General features: G+C 39.7%; 1 protein-coding gene across 3 annotated transcripts in view; it reads left to right on the top strand.

The window, feature by feature from the left end:
- The first annotated feature begins 5,640 nt into the window (after positions 1-5,640).
- The window catches only part of STAM2 (signal transducing adaptor molecule 2), a 33,308-nt gene continuing 11,032 nt past the window's right edge, over positions 5,641-27,916 (top strand). Inside the window, exons 1-8 of one of the 3 annotated variants that reach the window (XM_074967347.1) lie at positions 5,641-5,786; positions 11,979-12,063; positions 14,433-14,508; positions 14,766-14,861; positions 22,596-22,742; positions 24,547-24,616; positions 25,529-25,649; positions 27,116-27,210. In XM_074967347.1, coding sequence (XP_074823448.1) covers positions 5,747-5,786; positions 11,979-12,063; positions 14,433-14,508; positions 14,766-14,861; positions 22,596-22,742; positions 24,547-24,616; positions 25,529-25,649; positions 27,116-27,210 — 730 coding nt within the window. In that variant the 5' untranslated portion in view covers positions 5,641-5,746. Of the gene's footprint in view, positions 5,787-6,072; positions 6,198-11,978; positions 12,064-14,432; positions 14,509-14,765; positions 14,862-22,595; positions 22,743-24,546; positions 24,617-25,459; positions 25,650-27,115; positions 27,211-27,916 lie in introns of those variants that run through there. The other 2 variants (XM_074967346.1, XM_074967348.1) reach the window with 2 other exon arrangements.

Genomic DNA, 27,916 nt, shown 5'->3' with positions numbered 1-27,916 from the left:
AATTGACCTAACTTGTTCACAATATGGTTTCAATTAATCTTGTATAGGGAATTCACAAGATATTATAAGGGTATGCACAGTAAAAATCCATAGCTGGATAAATAGATCTATATCCCCTTCAACACTGAAGCTTCTCAAGTAAATTACAACAGCTATAAATGCAAAAGTGTCAAAGTTGATTTTATGGGGCCGCTTCCTGAGTGTTTCAACTGAAGAACAAGAGTCAATGAAAACGTAATAATAATAAATCAAGTTTTGTAAGGAGTAAAGACTTCTCTGTACACCTTCTTTAAATCAATGTCATACTACAGATAAATACACAATACATAAAGACCACAAAATAGTCTATCTTATGTACTTTCTTCATGTAATAGCATGAACTATTGGTACAGGTTTGTTAAAATGTTCACCAGAGTACAGTAAAAGCATTAAAGAGGTATCTTAAATATCACATAGTAAGAATTTTTTTCTATTGTTACAGATGAAGCAGTAATAAAACTGAGAGATTAGAGAAAATTGTTTACGTTCTACATTTCAAAGCACTTTGTGTGGAATAATTTTCACAGTTTCTCCGATTTAATCAGTTTCTCCTTTTATATGCATCTTACACAACAGTGGAGAAAAAACAGAAAAAACATGATTGCACAGCAACAAAATGGCAAAGAAATGGAAGGACAGGTGCAGTAGTAGCTGAAATCCAGCCAATTTTAAAATTGAGTTAGAAATCATTTTGAATTGCTAGTGTCCCTTTAGGTATTATGAAAACTCCTTAGGAACAGTTACTGAATTGGTCTAAAAGCAAACATACTGCAAAATCAGTTTTCCCTCACAATGTTTGTTATAAGAAGACCTAAAGGACTTGAAATAAAATATTATAAGAATATAAACTGCTACAAAGATGATGGAGAGGAAGGATGTTCAAGTAGTTAAGATGCTGACTGGGGCCACATGAGACACATGTCTCGATTCCCTGCTCCACCACAGACATCCTGTGACTTTGACAAGTCACTCAGGGCCAGATTTTTAACTCCTATTGGGAATTAGGTTCCTAGACACTTTGAAAATCCCACTACGTACCTCTCTGCATCTTTAGATGTCTAAATGTCTGTAAAAATCTGCCCCGAATCTCTCTGGCCCAGATCCTCGATGGTATTTAGGTATCTAACTCCCATTGATTTCCAAAGGAATGAGGTGCACATCTGTAAAATGAGGATAAGCATATTTCCCTCCTTTACAGGAGTGTTATGAGGATAAATAAATTATATTATGAGTTGGTAAAGTAATGAGGTGTGTGTGGGGGGGTACATAAGTACCTAAACCAGCCGTTTAACATTATTATAGAAGTTAGAATTGAAACCTCTCCCTCCACAAAAACAGAATTTAGCTTCACAATGGGTATCCAGATTCTTCCCAACTAAAGGTTGCAACAGGCCAGGAACCCAAGAACTAAATTTATTTTGCACAAAATTGAGCAGATTATAGCCACACTCATCATTAATAATGCACGTTCAATTGCTATGACAAATCTTAAATGTACTTCCCCAGCTTGATTAGATCAAACTGGAGCACTGTACACTAGGATCTGTGATGGATGCATGACATCTTCTTAAAGAGGATAGTGGCCACAAGACGCATTATAAAACTCCAGGAGCTGGACAACAAACTATTTGTATGTGCAACTGCTGTAATTTAATGCACCAGAAGTAATATTAGGGGTGGTGGGACTGAGGTAAATAATAGAGGGACATTGTGTAGCTCAGGTCTTTTATCTAAGCTACATAATTACTTATTCTTTTATCTAAGCTACATAATTACTAACTTGAAGAAATGCAAAAGAAAAAGTGACATCAGATTCTCATAATTTTTATCTTTAAAGCAGTGAAGCCTATTTGTGCCATTTTTATTCCATCTGATTCATTTTGATAGTGATATATTTTCAAACTCTAGTAAATCCAGGGCTAACAGAAAGGAGCTCCATTTTGCCTTAAAAATTAGTGTATTTGACAAAAAGAAAAGGAGTACTTGTGGCACCTTAGAGACTAACGAATTTATTTGATCATAAGCTTTCGTGAGCTACACCTCACTTCATTACATTTCCAAAGTCAGCATAATGCTCTTAACTAAGATCCTAATAGTGAAGCAATATTGCCATCTGCAGGTCACTTCTAACTATTAAAACATTTTTAACAAAATTGTTTACTTTCTGAACAACTTACTGAATAAATACAACTACTGAAGTTGTCTGGCTACAAGTCACTCTGTTCTCTTTTTACTGAAACTTTATAATCAATAATGATGTATATGCTGTACACTTTGACACACACCAAATCATTTTATACCCTTCAAAGTGATGTTTTCTGTGATATGGAATATTCAAATATTCACTTCCTTCTCTTTTGAGGAAACATTAAATGTACATTGAATATTTTGTTTTTAACTGTAAAATTCCTTACAAAAAGTTAATAATTTACTCTTCACAAAAGATCCTGTAATTCTACCATACATACAGAAATGCTTAGAAAAAAAAAAAGTGGCTCATGAAAATTTCATATTAGTGGGATGAACAACAATTCACTCACCCTGAAAACATTTTTAAGAATCTTGTTCTGAAAATATTCAAAATATTTCTAGGTCTGGTTTATGAATATTGCCACCCTAAAATCTCACTGTTTTCTCATCTGACTTTTTCCTTTTATGAGAGGAACGTGCTGTTATTAATGAGGGAACGTCAGAATGATTAATATGGTAACATTACAGCCTGCTACTCTGAAATGTGACTGTAAAATAGACCTTCTTGCTTAATGGATCTGTTCCCTGTATATATTCAGTCATATCTACTGATTTTAGTGACAATAATTAGTTCTTGCTATTTTGTAGTGATCTTACCATTGCAGAACCAACAGAATTATAGGAGAATGAGCTAGATTTTAAACAGGCCCTTCCATCAACAGAATTGCTAATGAAGTACCATTTTCTGTTGGTGATATATACGGCAAAAATAATCCTGAATGACTCCAGATACCGGGCTGAGTTTGGAGATCTGGCAGTCAGAAAGTTTTGACTTGTAAATTGAACAGATTTCATTGGGAAATCATTGGGACATAATAAATAATAAATCATTTTTACAAATTCACCTTTCTAAGCAGAAGCACTTTTTAACAGAATATAAGGTCACACTTTAAATAATGAATAGGACTTTAATACATGGTGAATCACTGGATATAGATTGCTTGAGTCCAACAGGTCAATGCCTTGCTTATACCCATCTAATGCACACTGCTCATGTGGGTAACAACTAATAATCATTTATTAACTATTTATAAATGTACCTTTTATATGGTGTACCCTAAACAAACAGATGGAGGTTCTGACTTATGCAAAGAAAACAGTCAAATGATTATAACAAAGTGCTTGCAAAGTAAGCAAGCTGAAAATTCTGTGTGGTAAATTCTCTCAGGTCATTATCTCAAATGTTACAAGTAACCAGTGTAGTGATCTGAGACGGAAGGGTGATGGCAGAGTGATCTCAGGTGGCACAGCAGGGTGAGGGCAGAGTGGTCTCAGGTGGCACGGCAGGGTGAGGGCTAGGATGACCAGACAGCAAATGTGAAAAATCAGGACGGGGGTGGGGGGTAATAGGTGCCTATATAACAAGGGTGGCCAACCTGTGGCTCTGGAGCCACATGCAGCTCTTCAGAAGTTAATATGAGGCTCCTTGTATAGGCACCAACTGTGGGGCTGGAGTTACAGGTGCAACTTTCCTATGTGCTGGGGGGTGCTCACTGCTCAACCCCTGGCTCTGCCACAGGTCCTGCCCCCACTCCAACCCTTCCTACCCCCTCCCCTGAGCCTGCTGTGCCCTCACTCCTTCCCATCCCCCCCAGAGCCTCCTGCATGCCACGAAACAGCTGATCGGGAGGTGCGGGGAGGCCCTGTGGGGCTGCCGGTGGGTGGAGGTGGGGGGGAAGGGGGAGGGCGGAGCTGATGAGGGGCTGCTGATGTATTACTGTGGCTCTTTGGCAATGTACATTGGTATATTCTGGCTCCTTCTCAGGCTCAGGTTGGCCATCCCTGCTATATAAGAAATAGACCCAAAAATCGGGACTGTTCCTATAAAATTAGGACATCTGGTCACCCTAGTGATGGCAGAGTGGTCTTGGGTGGCATGGCAGGGTGAGGGCTCAGCGGTGTTGGGTGGCACGGCAGGGTGAGGGCTCAGTGGTCTCAGGGGGCACGGCAGGGCGAGGGCAAGGCGGTCTCGGGAGGCAAGGCAGGGCGAGGGCAGGACGGTCTCGGGGGGCACAGCAGGGAGAGGGCAGGGCGGTGATGGGGCATGGCAGGGTGAGGGCAGGGCAGTGTCAGTGGACATAGCAGGGCGGTCTCGGGGGACACGGCAGAGCGAGAGCTCGGCGGTCTCGGGGGGCACGGCAGGGCGAGGGCATGGTGGTGTCAGGGGGGACGGCACGGCGAGGGCAGGGCAGTCTCTGGGGGGCACGGCAGGGCGAGGGCGGTCTCAGGGGGCATGGCAGGGTGAGGGCAGGGCAGGAGCAGGGTGGTGTCTGGGGGCACGGCAGGGTGAGGGCGGGGCGGTGTCAGGGAGCACGGCAGGGTGAGGGCAGGGCGAGAGCAGGGCAGTGTCTGGGGGCATGGCAGGGCGAGGGCGGTGTCAGGGAGCACAGCGGGGTGAGGGCAGGGCGAGAGCAGGGCAGTCTCGGGGCACGGCAGGGTGAGGGCAGGGTGGTATCTGGGGCCATGGCAGGGCGAGGGTGGGGCGATGTCAGGGAGCATGGCAGGGTGAGGGCAGGGCGAGGGCAGGGCAGTGTCGGGGGGCACGGCAGGGTGACAGTGGAACTGGTAGTGGTTTTTTTTAGGTAACTTGAAAAGTGCATTTTACGCTAGGCCTTGGTTTCACTGTGGCCCGAGGATGCCAGGGACACTCACTGGTGATTGGTTTAGATGGGGGCCATGTTCCCTCCCTCTGCCCCAGAGAAATTGGGCCTCACCATGCCACCTGCTGGCAGGGTGTCACGACTCACTGCTCCTAGCCCTTGGGAGTCCACAGCCAGTGCCTTCACCCTGTTTTCCCCTGGCCTCTGGGGCTCAAGACCCTCCCCCCCACCTAGCAGCTCCCCTTCAGCGCCTCACCCCAGCTCCCCCACTGCCTGACTCAGGCCCCGCCCCCTCCAGCACAAGGTGGGGGGAGATAGCTCAGTGATTTGCGCACTGGTCTGCTAAACCCAGGGGTGTGAGTTCAACCCTTGACGGGGCCATTTAGGGATCTTGGGCAAAAACTGGGGCTCGGTCCTGCTTTGAGCAGGGGGCTGGACGAGGTGACCTCCTGAGGCCCCTTCCAACCCTGGTATTCTATGACACGTGCCCCGCCCCCTCGCTGTTAGGCGGGGACGCTCTCACTCCGCAGCCCGTGGTAGGCCCCTCCCTGTGTGAGGCCCCCGCCCGCGAGCCTGAGCGTGAGGTGGCTCTCTCAGTGCCTGACCCCGCAGTCCCATTCCTAGGGACGCCCCTGCCCCAGACCCGGCAGAAGCAGCTACGCGGTGGCGGTAGCGCCCTCTGCCGCCAAGTCTTTTGTCTCTCTTCGACGCTCGCTGTTCTGGTTCAGGCGCAAGGGCGAGTGGCGGGTCCTGTGTGGCGGTGGGCGGAGTAGGAAGCGGTCGCGGGGAGGGGGCACGTCGGGCGCTGCTGCGACTCACCGGAGAGGGGGCTGGCTCGCCAGGGGGAGGCCGCTGAGATGCCGCTGTTCGCCCCCAACCCTTTCGAGCAGGATGTGGGTGGGTGAGCGGGAGTCCGGCCGCTGCGGGAGGAGGGGCAGTGTCTGGGGGGGCGGCGGCGGCGGCAGTCTGTCCCTGAGCGGCGGGCTGGGGTCCGGCCCTGGGGGCTGCGCTGGGGAAATGGGGCCGGGCCGTTTTCCTGTTGGGGGTTGGGAATGGGGTAGGTGTGTCGGGGGGGGAGGGTAACTCTGAATCCGGGCGCTGCTGCACCGCTGAGCGCTGTGGCGTAGTCCGGTGCAGTGGCCGGCGGTGTTCGAACCACAGCAGAGACCAGGAGCCATAGTCCCCAAGAACTGCCCCGAGCCGCCCCCTTTCGCCCCCCACGCACCGGGTACCTATGGGTTCCAGAGGAGATAGCAAACGTATTGCTTCCGTCGATTCGTGCGTGTACGACCCTTGGCCTGCCGTCCTGTGGGTCCAGAGTTATTGGATCTTAGAAGTTTAACATCGTTAAGCTAAGTTGCAGAATTTAAGAAAAAACATGATGTATTTTTCTGACTAAGCTCAGTGAATAACTGGAGTGTGTGTTAGTCTGTAAGGCTTGTGATAATCATTGCTTGAAAATTTTTAGCTAATATGCTACCTTCTTTTTGACAACAAGACTCAAAATGGCATGTTATGTTCATGTACATCTGATTTATATATCCAAGCTGTAGGAAGATGTCTAATGTACAACCAATAGTTTAAGAAAAGGTTCCATGACAAGACTGTAATTGGGACACTTTTTTCTTCAGAAAACTTAATGCCATTGCAGACTTTTACAGATAAGATCTGCAGACTATATTGCAAACCACATGCAATGTTTTAGCATGCATATAGGAACAGTTACTGATTTTATAAGGTTTTTTTCCTGTAGTGCTTTTACTCTAAGAATAAATGTATTTGACTTTGTGATGACTGGTAACTGTTATGACTATTGTAGCTCCTAGAGAGAGGTTAACCACAGGTGCTGGGCCCCAGTCAGACTTTCTGGGGAAATCACAGTGAGGTGCAGAGGGGCTACAAGCCTAAACCCCTAGTCTGGAGGGTGAACGATACTCCTGCACCAGTTATGGCTGGGAACCTGAAACCTTAAGTGGGAGCCCTTGAGGACAATGAGGCGGGGGCTCAAAGGTGCAGTTAACCCTGAAAGTGTGACACAGATCACTAGCAATCTGATATGAAAGCCACAGGAGCTGCTACATATGCAAGTTTGAATGGAGTTAAGTGGTGCATTTGTTTGGCATTTCCATCTCTAAAGAGCTGGGATGAAATCTGGACTCTACTGAAGTATATTGGGCAGATTTTGACCCTGGTTTTAATATCGGCTAGTAAAATGTCTGGTGGAAATGAATTTGGTGGCATCAAATTAATCCTTAGCTGACTTCTGTCCATGTTACAAAATTATTAAATGCAGTCCTGTTTAGATGGAGCTACTGAGGGTATATCTACGCAGGGATAAAAAGTCTGCAGCTGGCCTGTGTCAGCTGATTCTGGCTCACAGGGCTCATGTTTCCCAGCTGAAAAATTGCTGTGCAGATGTTTGGGCTTGGGCTGAAGGCAGAGCTCTGGGACTCTGCAAGGGGAGGAGGGTGTCCCAGAGTTCAGGCTGCAGCCTGATCCCAAATGTCTACACAGCCAGTTTTAGTCCTGTGAGCGCGGGCCAGGCAGTGTGATCCATCCCTCACTTTACTGAGCATTAAATTTTTACTGTAAACTAATTAGAGATATATGTAATAGGAAAAAAAAATGAAAAAGTTTACCAATTCAGTATAAAATTCCATTAACATTTAAATTTGTTTTATGTTGGCATTTTAAATAGAGTTCAGCATTCTTGTTTTTTGGTCAGTTGTGGAATATTCTACACTGTGATATTTTAATGAAAACTGCTGCATATGCTCTTATTCTACTATTTAAGCTAGGAGAGTGGAAGAAATGCTAACCAATTTTAAAGACTTGTTTTGTTAACTTCAAGGTGTGCATGCTAAAAGCATTCCCTTCATTCTCCTTTCCTACAAAACCTATTATGAGTTGTTGATTTTGACATATGATTGAGGTGAAGGTATAAACATGCCAAACCAGCTATGCATGAATTCAGTTCATTCTGTTGGAAAGGTCTATTTGCCTGCACCAATGGGGACACTTTTAAATAGTTCTCTGTGGTGTATTTGCATGAGTCAAGGTTTGCAGGACTGGGGACCTCAACTTAACTTTTGTCTAGAATACTGGGGAAAAGTGAAGAGCTTGGAATTGCCAAATGGATTAATATTTAAATGTGCCATTCTTTAAACACGATCCAGCTACTGTGTACGTGTTATGTTGTTAAACAAGGACATAAAAGTGGTGGCTTTACAAATAATAGGGCTGAATCCTGCAGTTCCTTTTCGTGCAAAACACTGGTTGATGGATGTGTGAATCTTGCCAGAATAAGGATTTGGCCCTTCAGGGCCCTTTTTAATAATAGATTAGGATGTCAAAAATACTAAAATACCTGCATGTGTATTTTACAGTAGCATATTACTGCTTTTGTGTTTTATGGCTGTAACCCATATCTATGACTAACTTCCTTTTTAATCCGTTTTTTTGGGGGGTGTCCTTTATTCTTGTGAAATTTGGATTTTTTTGCTGTTTCTTGGAATACTTTTGAAATACATACTTACACAGAATTTTACTTTCCCATGAGTATTCTATTATTCCTTAGTTCTTAACTCTAGATATGTTTTTGTGAAAGCAGGTTCTCTTTCTTAAAGCAACAGGAGCAGATAAATAAACTATCTATGGATTAATCATTTAATATCAGAATTGGTGTGGAAATAATTGGTGTCAGAGGATTAAGGTGATGAATAACAAACTTCAGGAACATGTGAATGTTTTAAAGATCCTGTTTTCATGTATACGTTGAAAGTAAAAGACATGCAGTTTGAAGAATTATTCTTAAATATACTATATGAAGTGTCAATTGCTCTTTAAGAGTAAAGTATTCAAAGCTTTGGAGACATGAGCTGAAAGTACTGTATGGTGAAATAGCTAGTGAAGTAGAAGGAAGTTCTGTTTTGATTAAACGGGTTTTTAAATCCATGATTAAGTATTCAGCAGGGGTGGCGCGTGTGTATAACATAAAGTAACAAAGATCAGTAAAAGCAGCAAAGAGTCCTGATGGCACCTTATAGACTAACAGACGTATTGGAGCATAAGCTTTCGTGGATGAATACCCACTTCGTCGGATGCATGTAGTGGAAATTTCCAGAGGCAGGTATAAATAATGCAAGCAAGAATCAGGCTAGGGATAACGAGGTTAGTTCAAGCAGGGAGGATGAGGCCCTCTTCTAGCAGTTGAGCTGTGAACACCAAGGGAAACGATCAGTAAATCCCACTTCAACATTTGATAAATTTGTCATCATTCATTTCCTTGAAAAAGTACAACTAACCCTAATTAATTAAATCTGACAAAAAATAGATTGCCAGTGAGCACCAGGAAAAAAATAGAGCTCACCTGATAAAATGTATTTGAGAGCTTTTTAAAACGTATATCAAAATAAAATTACATCTCATGAAGTGAGAAAAATTGTAAATTTTCTCACAAGAATTTGTTTTGATGTCACAAAAATTTGCTTGTTAGTTCTCAGCTGTACTTCAAGTTTTTAATTAAAAAAAAATGCAATGTGATATGTAGAAGACTTTTCCTCCTCCAGTTGTATTTCATTCTCTTGAGAAACAGCAGCAAAATAAAGTTATAAAATTAGCCATTAGCAAAACTTTAAACTGTCTGATTGTTCTTACTGAAAATATATTAATCGTACAATGGTAATATTTATTTACCATTTGTGAAAAAGACTCAGCAGTTAGGTCAAAGCTAATACATTGAAGAGCCTCTTCTTTAAATGTTATCAGTGCTGCACTAACTTTAAGTAAACAAAATAGTTGTAGGATATATGCTTCTAGTTACTCTTCCTAAGTGTTTGTATTTAATGATCCAAAAGAGTCAGGGACCAGTCTGGAATATAGACTGTTTTATTAGTCCTAAATTTAAAATAAAAAAAGTTTGAAATCTTTCACTTATTTAGATATATGAAATACAAAAAAATGCCATCATTTAAAATTTCATTGTATTGGGGAGCAAATTCACTCTCTGGCATTCATTGTCTTGTACAAACAATTTCTCATTGTATACAAGAACTCTGTCTAATTTTATGTACTAGATAAATGCACAAGTGCTTAATCTCTGGAGACCTAGAATATAGCCCTTCGATCACAGTGAAGATGAATTTGTTGGTATTAGGCTCTAATCTGCATTACAAAACCACCACATAATTTGTCATGACTGGTAGTCTCAGCTCAAGGGAAGTCAGGACTGGAATAATAAATGTCCTGAAAGTCTGAAATGTGGTTCTTTGGCAGTGCCATAGGCCTAGCCCCATTGCATTAAATTTAGCTCTCAGTGAATGTTGTTTAGTTCTTTACTTTCATGAGTATTCAGTGCTCTCAAATCATAGTGCTAAAATAGCCAAGGAATGAATGTAAAAATTCACAGGCTCAGTTTTGTAAATTTTTGAGTACTCATTGATTTCCTTCAGAGTTCAAGCAATTGCAGTTTCCAGTTTTATGTAAAGACCTCTCCAGGTGTTTTCTTTGGAGTTGGATATTTCTTAGACTCCAGCCCAGCTTTCCCAGAATAGCAAGTCGAGGTTGTAGTGGCGGTACTGTGGCCAACACCTCAGATTCATATGCCTCCTCCTAGGTTCATCTGTGTGTCAATATAAGATGATTTCCAGGGTCACTGTTTGTGGTTGCTGCTGCTCTGGCTGCTGTCTGGAGTCCACTCCCTACTTTTTAATCATTCTAACCCAGAAAGTGGTTGCAACTCTCTCTCAAACTATTGAGCAGTGAAGCTTGCTATCAGAGAAATAACATAATTACAGGCATCAAATAATGCTGTAATGGTATTGCAGTCAGCAACCCATGCAGTTTCAGAATAGTTGCCATTACAGAGCACCAATACAGTACAGTATTAGAGATTTCAAGGGATTTGGTGGTTTATCTTATTACAACCTGGTACCACAAAGGTTATGATACTGCCAGGCCCGCTTGTGAAGCATATTTGATGGAACCCAAAGCATGAATCTGATTGCTTTAGCTTTTCTATATTGAATGGAATTAGAATGCTTGTTTTTATACTGTAACAGTGTAAAAATAAATCTTAAGCCTACACAAAAACTCTTTAACTTGTTACTTGAAAATTATTTGTCATTGCTGAATATATTGTTTGTGTGATTAAAATGACATGGTTCGACTTGTGAGTACATTACTAAATGACATTAGGCCTCAGAGGGAGGTGGAGAGGGTGAAACACAATAAAAGGTAGATGTGCAGAAACACTTTGGATGGATCATGGGTTTTGTACAAAGAGCAGTTTGTATTTATCGCTATATCTTTTCCTCCTACCAATTCCTGACATTGGTGAACTGTCACTGAAAGTCTCATGGAAGTATGTGTTTTAAGAAGGCATTTGAATAAGGGAGAGGCTAGTTTATGAAAACAGTTTAAAAAAAAAATGAAAAGGTGATTCTTAATGACCTTTGTTACACATTTCATTAATGTACAAACTTAACAACCTTGGAGAAAATCTAAATGTGAAGGACTGACTTCAACATGCAATAGCTAAACAAATTATGTAGTATAGTATATAGTTCAATTTTTAATGCTGTAAATTATTAAATACTATTTTTCACCTTTTGATTCCAATGCATGCTAATCATACTTATTCGTCTTGCTTCATAATATAAAGTGTCTTGTGTGTATCACAGGGGTTCTCAAACTAGGGGTCAGGACCCCTCGGGGTTGCAAGGTTATTACATGGGGGGTCACGAGCGGTCAGCCTCCACCCCAAATCCTGCTTTGCCTCCAGCATTTTACAATGGTGTTAAATTAAATACACTTTTTAATATATTTATTGGGAGGGGGTCGCATTCAGAGGCTTGCTGTGTGAAAGGGGTCACCATTACAATAGTTTGAGAACTACTGGTATATCATAAAATACTACCTATAAATGCAAACAGGGATTTAAAATTGTTTTAGAAATTAATAAATGTTAGCATTGGTTTAGAAAAGACATTACTCTTTTAATTATTTATATATAAAATAGTTGTTCTGTCATATTCTGAAAGCAGCTTGTTCACCAAATTATAAAGCTAAATTCCATCTTTTTCTTTGTAGAAAAAGCCACAAATGAATACAATACCAGTGAGGATTGGGGTCTTATTATGGATATATGTGACAAAGTTGGAAGTACTCCTAATGGGTAAGATGTGTTTCAGCTTCACAATGTCTTACTCCACATTCACTTAAAAAAACCCAAACACACTGCACACTGTACACCACCGTTAGAGGAGTGGAGCTTCCTAAAATGTGTATCTGAGTCAGCTATGCAGAAAGTAATATGATCAATTTCGTAAACAGTACTAACAATGACCATGGTTGGCTTTAAAGTGCTCCGAGAAGAAGTTTTGAACCTGATTGAAGTTTCTTCCAACAGGATTTCCAGCGGAGTAATTGGTGTACGTTTGACTCATTCCAATTTTTATGCAGTATTGCACAGTAAACCGAGTTACTCGTGATAAATAATGTAGCATGAAATTTCTGAAGCATCCAGGCCAGGAGGAGAAAGTACAGCTAAATTCATTGCAGAAACTTGTCTAAATTGAAAAGTTACCTCTGATGAAAAGTTAGTGTATATGTGTTACAGGGAAGTGTAAGATGGATGGAGGTCAACATGGAAAAGTGGGGTCAATATCAAAATGGAGTTTAATACTTTTAAACACAAGCAGTAATTCAACCGTCCTATAATAGTCAAATGTGACTGCTGATCTTTGCCTCGAGATTGGCTGACTTTTATCAGTCAAAGGTAACTCGTTTTATAATGTAGTTATCTTTGCATTTGTCTAATTATCAACATAGAAATCTCATCTGTCTGAAATCTTTTTTTTACCTACTGTTAAAAATAATGCTTAAATTTAAGATTACTGAACTAAAAATGACAAGAAAACACATTATTTTTCTCTGTATATGTGACACCACACACCGGTCAGAGTCTCTTGTTTGTGTGGGCTGTTAAAAATAATGAAATTTTAGTTATAAACAAAAATTAAGAGGGTTGGACTAGATGTAACCACTGAAAGCACGTAACTATCTTATGGGGCGGAGGGGTGATTTTTCTATTACCTCCCCTAGGATATAGGGGTGCAACCTCTAACTTGATAAAGGCTCTTCTGTCTTAATGATGTCCCACAACCAGACAAATGTTTTGGGCTAAGTCTTAGCCTTTGAGAAAAACAAGTCAACTTTTTTTCCTTAACACTTCTAATATCCATCCTTTTACATTCCAAATGATTTTTGTACAGCTGTTGGGGTAGAATGATTTAAATCTCTTTTGTTAAAAAAACACCACTGTTTTTAATCAGGTTGAAGCTGTTTAAAAACTGACTTCAGAATTAGTGCTATTGTAATTGTAGATTAAAATCTACAACAAGCTAAAGTGTGTATGATATGGGTTTTTTAATGCCACTACGGATGACATATCTTATTTGAAGTTTACAAAACTGCTATAGGCAAAAACAAAATACTGAAAATCAAGGCCCTGATACAGGAAACACTTAAACAGGTATGCAATTTATTGAATTACTCTTAAAAGTAACTTCAACAGATGACCTAGGCTTAAAGTCAAGCATGTGCCCAAGTGTATGCAACTTTGGGGCTATAATTGTATTTTAACTCTTCTCACTCAGTGGTATAAAATCTTTGTCATTTTTAAAACAAAACTGCTTCTGTGTTGGTAATGAAAAGTTGTTTAGACTTTCAGTACACTAACAAAGTTATTGTGGTCTCTATCTACCACAGGTCCAGTTTTTCAAAAATAGATTAAAGTGAGACTTCTCACCCCACTGATTTCAAACTGCAAACCTGATTGAGAAATATAGCCTGATAGGTTCAAAAAGTTGAAATGTTTCTGTTGAAATTCCGTATATCAAAGGTGGTGTTTGTTTACAAATGTAGTATGGGCTCCTTTCTTATAAATTTTATATTTGTGGTGTTTTCACTGTACGAACATTAATGAAGTTCTGGACTTACTTTTTCAGCATAGATGAGCATTTTAACTGTGAAACTTCTCCGTTGGAAAAAAAATCCGTAAAACATGAAATCTTTCCAACACTTAAGAAATTAAAAAAAAAAAAGTACAAAACAGCTGCTTCAGCAGGTTGACTCTAAAATAGGTACAAAGAACAAATAAGATTTAAATTTTAAAAAATCATTGTTTTTATCCACCTAGATCTGTGATTTTTTTTTTTCCCCAATATCTAGACAAAACACACTTTTTAAAACATGGCAATTGATTCTTCGTATAGAGGGTCTTCTTCCTTGTTGTCTATTTCAGGTCCATCTTCTTCAGGTGGTTCTCTCTCCAGCCATGGGTGGTAATTCCCAAGCTGGTACTGTTATGGAGAACTGGAGTTTTGGGTTGGCTAAATTGCTGGCTTTTAAAACTTGTATCATACATTTCATTGGCTGACTTAACTTCCCTGGACGCTAACAACATGGTGACATTTTAATTTGTAATTCACAGTGACTGAACTATACTATACTATCACTGATATTGTCTTAATTCTCTTCTAGAGCAAAAGATTGCCTTAAAGCCATAATGAAAAGAGTAAATCATAAGGTCCCACATGTTGCTTTGCAAGCACTAACGGTAAGTAGACTTTACATTATTTTGTGGAACTTTACATCTGTATCTTTATGTACTCAAGCAACCATTACAGCCAAACTCTGTCCATGAATACACATATTTAATTCTAGATGGAGTTGGTGGGAGTTGGCATTCTTATCTAAAGATGGAATTTAGCCCATATTACTCACTTTTTTTTTTAACAACAAACACTCGTGTTTTGAACAAATCACTACCATTGCTGTCTTCAACGTTTTTTGCAATTTTATTTCTGTTGTCAGCTGCTAGGAGCCTGTGTGTCAAACTGTGGAAAGATTTTTCACTTAGAAATATGTTCCCGTGATTTTGCAAGTGAAGTACGTGGTATAATAAATAAGGTAATGTATTATAACTTACTAAATATACTTAATATAATAAGAATGGATGTAATTCTTGACACGGCTTTGCTCTCTCAGTATATTTGTGATAAAGCTTAGTTTATATGCTATAAATAACATTTTCCAATTCTGATGCGTTTGAAAATACAACTGACTGACGTCTTACTCACCACTGAAATCTGTGAATGCTTGAATTTGTGGGGGGGGAAATGCTAAGGAAGTGACTCTTGCAGATATCAAAGGTTGTGACTTAAATAATTTGCAGCTAGTTACTATGGGAATCTTAAGAAAAAATTATGGAATGTTGCTAAACTTGGTTCACTTGGTAATGTTGAGGTCTCCCCTACTTGAAGAAACTATCTTTTGCTTGAGTGGGAATAAATTCATAGGGAAAAATACTAACCCAAAAATGTTTAGGTTGACAACAGTAAATGTTTAAGCTTACTTTGAGAAGTAGAAAGCTGTCATTAGATTTTCTCAGTCTCAAATGGCACACACAATGCTAACAAAAAAGAAACAGGAAAGGGAGATGTAAGCCTATATGGCAAAGTTCAAGAGACTATTCAAGTCAAACAGAAATCCTTCAAAATATGGAAATCTAACTCCAGTGAAGCCATTCAGCAGAAGCTCAAATTATAGCAGGCAGTAGGTAAGAGGGAAACTGTAAGGGCTAAAAATGGATTTGAAAGAGCAAATAGCTAAATATTTTAAAACAAGAAATCAGGGTGGATTTGATTTAAATCAAATTGATTTAATCATAATTTAAATCACTAGTCAGAAAGATTCGATTTAATCATGGATTTCTACATAAAAGTGCATTCTTGTGGTGGTTATAACCTAAATACATATTCTTCACAATTCAAAGATAAATGTAGGTTTCATTTTTAGAAGGTACACACTATACATTTTTTGAGTGATTTATTTTGAAAACTTTTCAGATTAGCTTTACAGCTATATCAGAAAATGATGATTGTTTGGGTTATTTCATTTACCAAAGGTAATTGAAGCAGATAGTTCACCTCGCAATGACTTCATAAATATCTCCAGTTCAACAGGTTAATCATTAATATTTGGAGGATTTTCTTGCCATGCTGTATTAGGAGGAGAACATCACCAGACAGACATTTAAATTGTTTTATTTAACTAAAACAACAACGTTATGTATTCTGGATTTTTTGCTTCAATAGCAAACACATAATATTTTAACAAAACAAGCATATGAATTTTTGAATTTAGTTAAACATTCAAGTTTTTAAAAATCAGGTTTGTTTTTAACTAAAATAGTTAAATGAAATATTTTTTAAAAAAAAAACCCAAAATTAAATTGACTATGTCAGCCATGTCAACACGAGAAACTTAATATTGGCTTCTGCAGCTAACCTTCATTTTCCTGTTTGTTCATAATCTGGAAAAGAAAAAGAAGTTTTCCTGCTTTATCAGGTCCCAAACGATTTCTCAATTTGGAATGAATTAGTCCAAAGGAAGAAAATATTCTTTCTACACCGGAGAAGAAGCTACTGCTGTTAAAAGTGAGATTATCACTTCAATAGTCTCTGAATCCAAGTGCTTAAGTGAATTCCACCAGTTCACTGGTGTGACTTTCTTTAAAACATCATTCGCAAACATATTTCTTGAATGGTTCACCCTTAGCTCTGAAGTTTATTATAGTTGGCATTATAGAGGGATGATTGTTGGATGTCCATGTCATAGCCAACTCCTCTTCTTCAGCAGTTAAGGTTTGACCCTGGTACCGAGTATTGAGAATATATGCAAGAAAATGAGCTGGAGATAGTGCTTGTCCCATTCGTTTTTTTTTTTTTTTTTTAATGCTTGTAATTTAACTCTGTCATTGCATATTTCTCTCTTTAAGATCTCACTCCGCTCCTCCCAAATTTCAACAGTGTCAGCAATAAAACAGCTGTTTCCATGCATTTTGTTCAAGGCTACAGAAATAGGCTTCAGGGTACTCAGCATGTGTTCAACATTTCTCTTAAGCCCAATGTTGAGAACTTTGGCTGTGACAGTGCCATCTATGTTTTCATGATTTTGTTCACAAATTGTCATCAGATTAGGCCAGTTCTTGATATAGTGCTCAAAACAGTCCACTACTGAGTTCCATCGCACGTCTTGTGGGAGAGTTAGCTTGGTTCCTCCCACTTTTTTCAGAGCGGCTGCTGCAAAGTGGTTGTTACAGAAGTATTTTGCAGTTTCAACAATATTAGACTTTATTTCTGGAACACTGAAGTCTTTGGATAGGAGTTGCATCAAATGATCACTGCAACCGTATGTTATTAGCTTGGGACTCTCTTCTAAATAATTTCTTATCTTGGATACAGTTGTAGCATTGTCTGTGCCCAAGCCGCGTACTAGACATTTGAATTTTCTTTCACAGTTTGTTATAACTTTTACTGCTACTTCTTGCAAGTATTCTGCTGTGTGTGTATTTCCTGATGTATCAGTTGTTTCTGTAAAGAAGACATTCCCATCTTCTGTTGTCACACAGGCACGTACAACAGGATCATTGTGGACATTGCTCCACCCATCAAGACTCAGGTTAACAATCTCACCCTCTAGACCTTTTGCACACTGCTCAATTTCTCTTTCATACACTTTATCCAGCAATTTGCCTGGAACATCTGCTCTGTTGGGTGGACTGTATCCTTGTGTTAATGACTGAACCATGTTAATGATGTATGGGTTCTCAATCATACGGAAAGGAGAGTTTGTTGCATAAACAAACCAGGCAGTTTTTTCATCAATTACCTCTTTTTGTAATCTGCTGGTTCTTACCACAAACTTATCTATGGTTGTTTCTGGATGATGGAGATTTTTTTTCTTTTTGCTACAGGTGATATACTGTGGCTGTGTGACAAACATGATGTGACTGAAACACTGTCCTTGGCAGATAACTCTGAAACTATAGAAAATTATGATGATCTTGAAGGTGGATAGTCTTCATAATGCTGTATGTTGAGGATGGATTCTCCTGAACAAAATAAGTCAATGCAGTTATTTAATTATTATTACCAAACTGCTCATTTAGTATTACTCATTGCATTCACTGACTCTCAGTACTACTTTAAAGGTGAAATTGTAAAAAGGAAGATCTGCCTATTTCAGCTATTTATTTTTTTATCACAACTGCATCTAAAATGATAGTACAATGGAGTAACAACTATATTTTTTTGCTCAAACATGAGAATTCAAGAATAGTCCAGAAGGAAGACCGGCAGTCCTTAAGGAAGAAGTATTAAATAAAAACGTTTACCAACCTGAAGATCCTGCATGTTCAGATATGTTCCTTTCATCATCTTCAAGGCAGCTTCCTCCTGAGAAGGAACACTTCTCATGATGGTGTTTCATTCGGGCAACCAGGCCTTGCATTTCTTTGTTGCACTTTTTGCATTTTGCACGCATACCTGTCTTACCCACAGGTAGAGGAACTTCATTAAAATATTCCCAAACTGGGTCTCTTTTACAGCCTGCTGCCATTATAGGGTTTTCCCTTCTAGTGAGAGAATGGTATGGTAGATCTCAAATCAATGAAGGCTACACTCAGAAAGACCTCAAGACTTCTGGAATATGCTACTCAAACAGTTTCACTTTTGTTTCTACTGCCTGTCCCTCCCTTCTCACATTTATCTCCAGACCTCTTATCCTTGTCCAGATCTGTTCTGCCCCCAACAATCTTCTATTCATTGAGCTTTTAGAAACTTTGCACTTTTTAGAGAGAGGGAAGGGATTGACTCTGTGTACACAAATTTGCAGAGGGACAATAGGGTTGAGGTGTGTTGTTCTCACCTCTATATATTATTTAAAAACATTTTTGCTGTTAACAAACATGTTATCTCTGGAGACACAAATCCACAGTTTGAGAACTGCAAAACTAAGCGTCTCTGATGGTATCTTCTAGACTGAGCCCTGAGTCCCATTGGGTAGATAGAAAAATTAACCTAAATGATCTATACAGAAGCCCCTGGAACCCTATAAGATCCATGAACTATTGGAACACATTTACAAAACTTTTCTTAAACATTACATGATTATATTGTGTCATACTATAGATTTAGAATTTCTAATCCCTATTCCATGATGGTATCTTTGAGCTATAATGTATCTTAATTAAAACTATCTTTAGATTGGATTTTTTTGATAAAAAGCTTTTTGAGGAAAAAACCTATTTAAATTTAAACCCCCCCCCCCTTTTTTTTTAAATAAAAAAAAATCCTATTTTTATCCACCCTGCAAGAAATTCTAATATGTCAGAATCAGGAAGTCTGGTAAAATAATTGGTGGATCACCAGGCATTAAAAGGAGTAATTACGAAAGCTAAGGATTTTGCTGAGGAGCTAAATGACTCAGTCTTCACCACATGGGCTGTTGGAAAGTTTCCTAACCCCAGCTCTGCTTAGTATTTTTTTTAAATGTGAGGGACTATCAGAAATTGAGGCGTTAGAAGAGATACTGGAACAAATTGATAATTTAAAAAGCAATAAGTAATAGGGCCCAGATTGTACCTCCATGAGTTCTGAAGAAGCCCAAGAATGAAATGACTGAGCTGCTAACAACAGTATGCAATCTTATTAAAAAAGAGCAGCGGAAACAGAGGATTGGAGGATAGCAAATGTTTAACCCCTATTTAAAAAAGGCTCTGTGGGTGACCTGAGATATTAAATACTAGAGTGCCATATATCTGTACCTGGTAAACTGGTTGACATGACAATTAAAAATAGAATAATAAAACACCTGGAGGATTATAATATCATAGGACCTAATCAGCATGGTTCCTGCAAAGGGAAATTGTCTCTCATTAATTTGGTAGAAGTCTTTCATAGCCCATAATTATGGGGCGAGGGGTTGAGAGAACATCATTGAAAATGACTAGGGACATGGGAAAACTCTACTGTGAAAAGAGATTGGGATTGTTCTTTTTAGAAGGGAGACACATAAGGACATAAGTATATAAAATAATGAATGGCATAGAGAAGGGAGGTTGGGATATTCTGTTCATCCTGTCTCATAACATGAGAACAAAGGGACAGTCAATAAAATTACTTTTTACATAGCATGATTAGACTGAAATTATGCCACAGGTTATTGCAGTGAGGCCAAAAATTTAGCAAGGCCAAAAAGGAGTTTGGAAATTTATATGGGTAACAAGAATATCCAGAGTTTTTAGTGCTAACAATTTGTTGAAAGGGATGTTAAACTTTATGCTTCAGAATTTAAGCCGATCTCAGTTGGGGATTAGGGGAACAGGAGGGCAGATTATCTCACATCTGCTCTCCCCCCACCCCGTCCCGCCCCCAGTTAATCTGACACATGTTGTACTGGACACTGCTGGAGACAGAATACTGGATTAGATGGATCCAGTTTGGCAATTCCTGTGTTTGCTGCCCTTAATCAGGAAGAGGTATTAGTTATGAGGCATAAAAGAGAAAAGTTTTATGATGAATTATGCAATGGGAGGTCTTCAGCCCATGATACCAACTCTTTGACCTTTTTCTTTTATTTTTGGATTTCATTTTCATTTCTTGCTCCCCAGGATGCTTTGGGGAAAGAGAGAGAGTAACTTCAAACCACCATCAGATTCCATCATCACCACCCATCATCTGGATGTTTAGTGCAGACTGGTCTTCCATATCGTATTAGAATGACCTCTGCTGTTTCTTCCTTCTGACAAAATTTCTGATGGTTTACCCTTTAGGAAGGAACAAAAGGAGGAATAAGTATCGAAGTCTGCACTCTCCTCTTCCCCAACCCATCCACTTGTTGCCGAGATAATCTGTCCTTCATATTCTGTTAAGACAGCACTTGTAGTTGAGAAATGTTCCCTCTAATCCTATTGAAGAACTGGGTCTACCTAGGGATGTTGTTCACCATGTGATTGGGAAAGTCCCCATTCTCTTCCACTGTCTTTTCATCCCTTTGGAAGAAAAGGTCATAAGAATGAAAAAGAGCATCAGAAGACTTGCACCTTTTCCTGGCAAATGGTAGTCTTCTTCCCTAAGAAAACTATCCTAGGGCTGCTTTTCGCTGGAAATATGCTCATGCTGGTTATTGAACATCTTAAAGAGGTTTCTCTGGAGTAACAAGTGACTTCATTACAGCAGATAAACTCAGTCTTAATCCTCAAACATTTATGTTTTAATCTTGTGGTAAGATTGTTATTAAGCTATATTTATAATGTATTCTGGAGCATTCTCTTTAGTAGTGTTGTAGGGGAGAGAGATACTATCTGATGATGACTTGCTTTTTGCACGTGGCTTGCAAACTCAGGTCCAGGTCCTTGGCTGGTGTAAATTGACATAGCTTCATTATGGGTAATGGAACTATGCTGATTTACAGCATCTGAGGATCTTGGCTGTCTTGTGAGAGAGGCTGAAGGGCTTTAGAACTGGTCCTCTTATTATGTGAAGATCCTTTAAGAATAGAACCATTGGAACACTGTTAGATAAAATGAATAATTTTTCCAAGATTAAAGCAAATTCCTCTAACTAATCTGAGGTTTTTGGCATGTTAGACATACCCTCAATTACACCCGCGGCTGGCCTGTGCCAGCTGACTTGGGCTGAGGGTGTGTTTAAGTGCGGTGTAGATATTTGGGCTCAGGCTGCCTGAGCTCTGGGACCTTCTCACTTCACAGGGTCTTAGAGCCCGAATGTCTGCACCACAATTAAACAGCCTGTTAGGGTGTGTCTGCACAGCAATATAAGCCTAGGGTAGTGGAACTGGAGTCAGTGGACCTGTGTCGGGAACCCTGGGCTTGAGCCTCTACACTGCATTTCTAACCCTAGGTCAAGGATTTTCTGACCCGTGCTTGAACCTAGGGTTCTGGTGTCCACGCTGCAGTGCACAGACCTGAGTCAAAGTAACCCTATCCCAGAGTGTCTAGTGCCCCTCCCTCTCCCCTGGTGCTGACACTCTAGACCTACAGATGTGTTGCACTGTGGGAAAACTACTGCACACACTGTTTCCTGACTGTAATTGTGCTACCTGTGGGACTCAGATGCCCAAAAGGAGAACATGAGTACATTAGCTCTTTTGGTGGGTGTCTCAGTAGAGTCACTGCAGTTTGAGAAGGCTTTATACTGAACTACCATCTAATCTGAGAATTGGGCTTTCCACCTCTAGGCTGAGTCACGCTGGCAGGAAAATGCCCATGTGCACCTGTTCTGAGGATAATTAGGACATCCGTCTCCAGGGCTGTCACACTATTAAAATGAAACTTTGCAATTCTTTTAAAAAGGGGACATTCAATGAAGGTGTTTTTATATGTTTGGGGTTTTTTGTCATAAAACATAGGTTGCGGAAGAAAAACATACATGTGTGTCGTCGTTGTCCCCCCCCACCCCACTCCCCGGGCCTGGCTGTGGAGCAGTGAAGTTTATCCCCAGGGCTTTTGTGCAGTGTGCTCCAGCAACCCCCAGGGATCCCTGTTCCCGCTTCACCCTGGGAGGCAGGGATAAGGGATGCACAGGAGGTTGTGGGAAAATTTTGGGGCTGGCTCCCACTCACTGTCCTCATAGTGTACTCTGCCTGGGCATGTAAGATGTAATGCACTATTTAAGACATGCCGGCAACATATACAATCATAACTTTATGTGAGTGTTTGTTGTTGAATCTCCTTTTACGTTACAGGGTTTTGAATTATTGGCATACAGTGATTTCTGCTCTTTTTATGTCTGTAAACGTCCCTCTCTACACAGTTATTATTTAACTTTGTCTTTATAGGCTCATCCTAAAGTATGTGAAAAGCTAAAAGCTTTAATGATGGAGTGGTCAGAAGAATTTCAAAAGGACCCTCAATTTAGCTTAATATCTGCAACTATTAAATCTCTTAAAGAAGAGGGAGTAACTTTTCCTACAGCTGGATCTCAGGTAATGACAGATATAATTCTGATCTGACACATGTCAAAAGACTTTTTTCATATTATATTTCTAATGATGTGCTTGTGTTATGAATATGGGGGTAAGAGACCGATAATCTATTGAAGTGACATCTTTCTGTTGCTGTTTAAAAGAGCAGGTTATAAAACCAGCGGTGGCTTCATGTCCCCGTTTAGGAGTGACCTTCTCCCTTCCAGAACCAGGCACACATCTGTTCATTTTCCTCTTTTACTTCTTTCCCGCCTTCAGAATGTATGAGCGGATGACTAAGTTGTGCTGCATGCTGCCACTGTGGAGACTGGAGCGGCATCTGATGCCTGACCATCCCAGACTAAGTCAAAACTTTCCTGAGCTGTCCAGTAGCTTGAATTTAAATGCCTTGCATGTTGTGAGTCCTCCCTACTTTGCACTTTCTAGGTGTTTCTGTAGCACTAATGGTGACTATTTGAACACCTCACACACTGACTTATTTATCCTCACGATGCCCCATGAGATGAATATTGTTGTCCCTGTTGTCCAGATGGGGAGCTGAGGTACAGGGAGATCAAGTGATCTTCCAGATGCGTTTAATCTGTTGCAGAGCTGGAAACAGATCTCTTAAGTCCCTGTCCTATTTCTTAATCACACAACCATCCATCCATTTCAGGAATTGCCCTTCCTCTGGGTGATGGGGGCTACCCCCTCTATCCTGGTATGGCTAGTTCTCTGTATAGTAGGTGTATGGTACATTCCAGAATTTGGCTAGAATAATCACAAACAAACAAAGAAGACAGAAAGTATTGTGTGCTGCATAAAATAGTTCCATGAACTTTGAATCTTGCCCTACTTAACATTGAGAGAGGTGCTTTTTGTCTGCTAGCCAACTGGGACTTGTCAAAACAAAAGTAAGAGACTGGACTTGGAGGTAAACGCATATGTTGTAAATGACAGATATGGCAAAGATTTGAATTCATGGATGGAGAGTTCTTCGACCAGGCTTGCAATGCTGAACTACTGACAACGAGTTACACTTCATTGTCTCTCTTGTGGATAAAATTTTATGTTTGTGTCTTGACAGGCTGAATGTTTTCAGCTACATTACCTCATGCGTTGCCCTACAGACAAGTGAGATTGAAGGATTTATTGCTCATTAACATTTGTTCTTGCAAAAAATGTTTGTTTAGGACTCATGAGAAACCGTATCATTGCTGGGGCCTTACACTGAGTCTACTGTTGCTGGGCCTCAAGGCCCCTTCTCTGCTAGGGTTTATGAAAGCTTCAAGGAGAATCCCACCCTGTTGTATATGCTCCTTGCTTTTTTCCTGTTAATCTCTTTAAGGTAGCAGACAACCAGTTTTACTTCCTTTCACCCTACGCACAATACTCGTAGGGGTGGAGGGTGGCTCTTCATCATCACAGCAAAAAGGTCTTTCTCCTTTCTGTAAAGCCTAACCTAGGTGCTGTTTAGTGTGACTTCCTCTGCTGTTCCTGTGCTTAGATGGAATTGCATTGCAACAGTGGGGAGTATGAGAGGCTGGGGGCATACTGTCCTGCAGAGAGGGGTGGAAATAATAGTAATAAATGGTCTCCTTGTGTCTACAACAAACAAACAAACTGAAGCCGTGGGGAGTAAATTAAAAAAAGGGGGGGGGGTGAGGGATCTCCACTTAGTGATGAAATGATGGCGTCAAATGATGGCGAGGTACGTATGTAATACTGTTACATATACATTCTTTTTTTAAAAAAACACAGTAACTGTAGAGCTTTCTTTTTTGCTTGAAACATAGCTGGATTCATGTTGCCAATTCATTTGCAGACTCTCACAAGTGCTGCCAAGAATGGTGCATCATCAAGCAAAACCAAAGAAGATGAAGATATAGCTAAAGGTAAATTTATTAGTCACAGCCTTTGGTTAGAAATGTAACACTTATAAGTGTTCTATACTTGTGCTCTGAAACACATTTTGTTAACATGCGTACATTTTCCACTAAAAAAGAAAACTGTACCCAGAGAAAACTGTTCCACAGAATGGAAAGTGATAAGGGTGTGGGAGGTCAGGAGAGAATAATATGCTATTTTTAAAAAAGCTTTGGAGGAGGTGGTGGATAAGAGGTATTACACCCATATGCAGTCCACTGGCCTGGGCCTTGGAGGCACTGCTTGTACTGCAGCTGTTCCTCCTCTTTATAGAGCTCTTGATCTCCTCTTCCCTTCTGCCCCATCCCATCTCTTCCTCACCTCCCCATCTGTCCACTCTGAAAGATGCAGGTTTTACAATGGTTTTTATTCTTTATGCTCTCATGTTGAGTACAGATATCCTTACTCACATGACACAGCAAAGAATTAGTATACAGGATTTCTGGTACTATCGGTAACATCACTGTGTTAGCATGAAAGCTGTGTCTTATAGTGAACTTGAAATTGCTATTGTAAGTAACATGTTTGCTTTTATAATCTATTTCAGAACTTGTTCATGGCTAGTTTCTTCTGAACTTTCAAATTGTAGGGCTAAGTAAACTTATTGAAGTTTAGACAGGTTAAAAGTTTAAGAATAAGAAATTTGAATTCAAAATACCTTTAATCAGAAGAACAGATATATATCATGTTCTTCATTTTTAAAATATATTCTATGACGTTGGTCTTTCACTTTTCTTATTTCAGAAACTAAAATTATTCATACATAAGTAATAAAATATACAGACTTACTTTTTTTATTTTCCAAACCATAGCTATTGAATTATCTCTGCAAGAGCAGAAACAGCAGCAAACGGAAACTAAATCCTTATACCCATCTGCAGAAATTCAACAGAACAATCAGAAGGTCTTAAGGAAGGTGCGAGCCCTGTATGACTTTGAAGCTGTTGAGGACAATGAGCTCACCTTTAAAAGTGGAGAAATTATCATCGTTTTGGATGACAGGTACAGTGTGTTTAGATGAAGGTGTATTTTATTATTGAAACATGATGTTGGCTGTGATCATTTAAGTTGGTTCTTTATGAACTGTGTCCTGCGTGTTTTCTTTTTCTTTCTACGACTCCTTATATTGCGTTCTTTTACACCATCCATTACACTTGGAACAGCTTCCAATTAATAATTTCTAAGCATCTCTTATTTTTCTTTCAATTACTTTTAGCTAGCCTGTGCATAGATCTTCTGTGACGTCAACAGAGCCCTTTATTGACGTCCACATTTCATCGTCTTCAGTTTAGATCGGTACTATTTGTGTCTTTAGTCTGAGTACTGTGAGGCAAGGATTTTTGCTTTTGACCCTGACATAAAGCACTCTGTACATCTAGTAATGATGTATAATAAATTCAGGCTCCATCTAGAAATGATGAAAGCCCTGGCTACTGACTGTGTCCACATTTGTTCAGGTACAAAATGATTAGGATCATATTTAACAGTTATGTTGTCCTTTAAATCATCAAAGTGCTCTACAGACTAATTATGGATGTAGTCTTAATGGGACAGTCATAGACTTCTTTAATTAATAATTTTACTCTTCACTGTTGCTGCTGCCACCACTAGCTGCCCTGACTTCAGCTGGAAAATAAAACTTAATTCTCTGCCAGCATTGTCCTTATTTAGCAAACAGTGACTTACTGTTCCTCCTTTTTCTGCTAGTAGGCATTAGAGCAGAAACTGTAGCTCTGCCTTTGTTTTTCCCAATTTGTGTAATATTTGTACAAATTTTAGGTTAAGTTAGTGGGACGCAGTCAACTCAAAATTTAGTTAATTTGTGACAAGTTAAAAGAAGCTTCAGGCACTACATTTCCCCCTGAATGGTCCTACTGATTTTTGGTGTGTTACTACTACAGTTTTCCTGTCTGTAAAAATGCTTTTCCTCTCCTCTGTTGCTGGGTGAAGGTCCCATATAAATCAGAGAAACAGACTGTATTGAGACGGTGCTGTCAAATGCACAAAATTGAAGAAAATAAACTTTAATTTTTGAGTTGCAGTGTATGGGTGAATTTCAGGCAGATTGTAATTCCTAAATTGACAGCATCTTTTGACTTGAATTTCCTCCACTATACTCTACAGTAGAATAGCACAGAACATTGCAGGTCCTATAGGCCTGATCCCGCAAGTTGTTCCGATCCCTTGACTACCATGCATTTTGCAGAAGGTACTCCGCAATTTGCTCCAATGGGCACACAGCCTTTATTTGGGCAGTGTTATCACTGATATTGATGAAGTTTTGCCTGAGTTAGAGGGTTGAGGATTAACGTTATATTAATAGCACTTATGGTTTCTAATACCTCCCTAATAACTGAAAGATAGAATGATGGAATAAGAACCTCCAGCTACTTAGAATCTATTTGTAAATCTAGTTTTTAATGGTATGAATGTTTAAAGTTTTCTAATTAAACATTTTAATTCCTCAGTGATGCCAATTGGTGGAAAGGTGAAAATCAGAGAGGAGTAGGACTATTCCCTTCTAACTTTGTATCCTCTAACTTAAATGAAGAACCTGAGACAGGTAAGTTACATATTAAAAGCTACCATGTGATGCTTTAAAAAGGTGGGCAAGTGAAATATTCAACTTGGCTTCTCTTTAATCCCTCAGTACAGCAACTTGCCCAGGGTCATGCAGTACACCAGGAAGAGAATCCAGGGATGGAATCCTGATGCCATTTAAGTCAGTGGGAATTTGCCTCTGGCTTCAGTGGAACCAGGATTTTCACCCCTGTTTTTTGTCTCCTTTTTGCTAAACTTCTGTACTGTCCTGTTACAGAAAGCTGGTTCTGTTGTTTCATGTATTCTGGTTTCTCATGAAGAAAAAATTATATTTGAATCCAGGAATATACCACCTAAAATGTTGCCGGAATATAGCCTGGATTCTGTGTGCCATTAGACATGAGTTTAACATTGAATTTTATTCATGCTCATGTATAACTCAGTTTAAGGTAAAAATTGATACCTTGATTCACACCAGTACTTTCAGAAGTAATTCTATGTATACAGTGTTGTTGTAGCCATGTTGGTCCCAAGATATTAGAGAGACAAGCCTCTCTTACCAACAGAGGTTAGTCCAATAAAGGATATTACTACGTCACCCACCTTATCTTTGTAAGTTAGTCTAAATGTTTACACGAGCATCTTAAAATTCCATGATATAAAACGTGAGAATGATGGGGTTGTTCTAGAAACTGGTGGAGGTCAAATAGACACTTACCCTTACTGAC

This window comes from Natator depressus, chromosome 11 (genome assembly GCF_965152275.1).
Source record: "Natator depressus isolate rNatDep1 chromosome 11, rNatDep2.hap1, whole genome shotgun sequence".
In the NCBI taxonomy this organism is placed as follows: Eukaryota; Metazoa; Chordata; order Testudines; family Cheloniidae; genus Natator; species Natator depressus.
The sequence above is the reverse complement of the archived record's forward strand: the minus strand, read 5'-3'. Positions and strand labels throughout refer to the sequence as shown.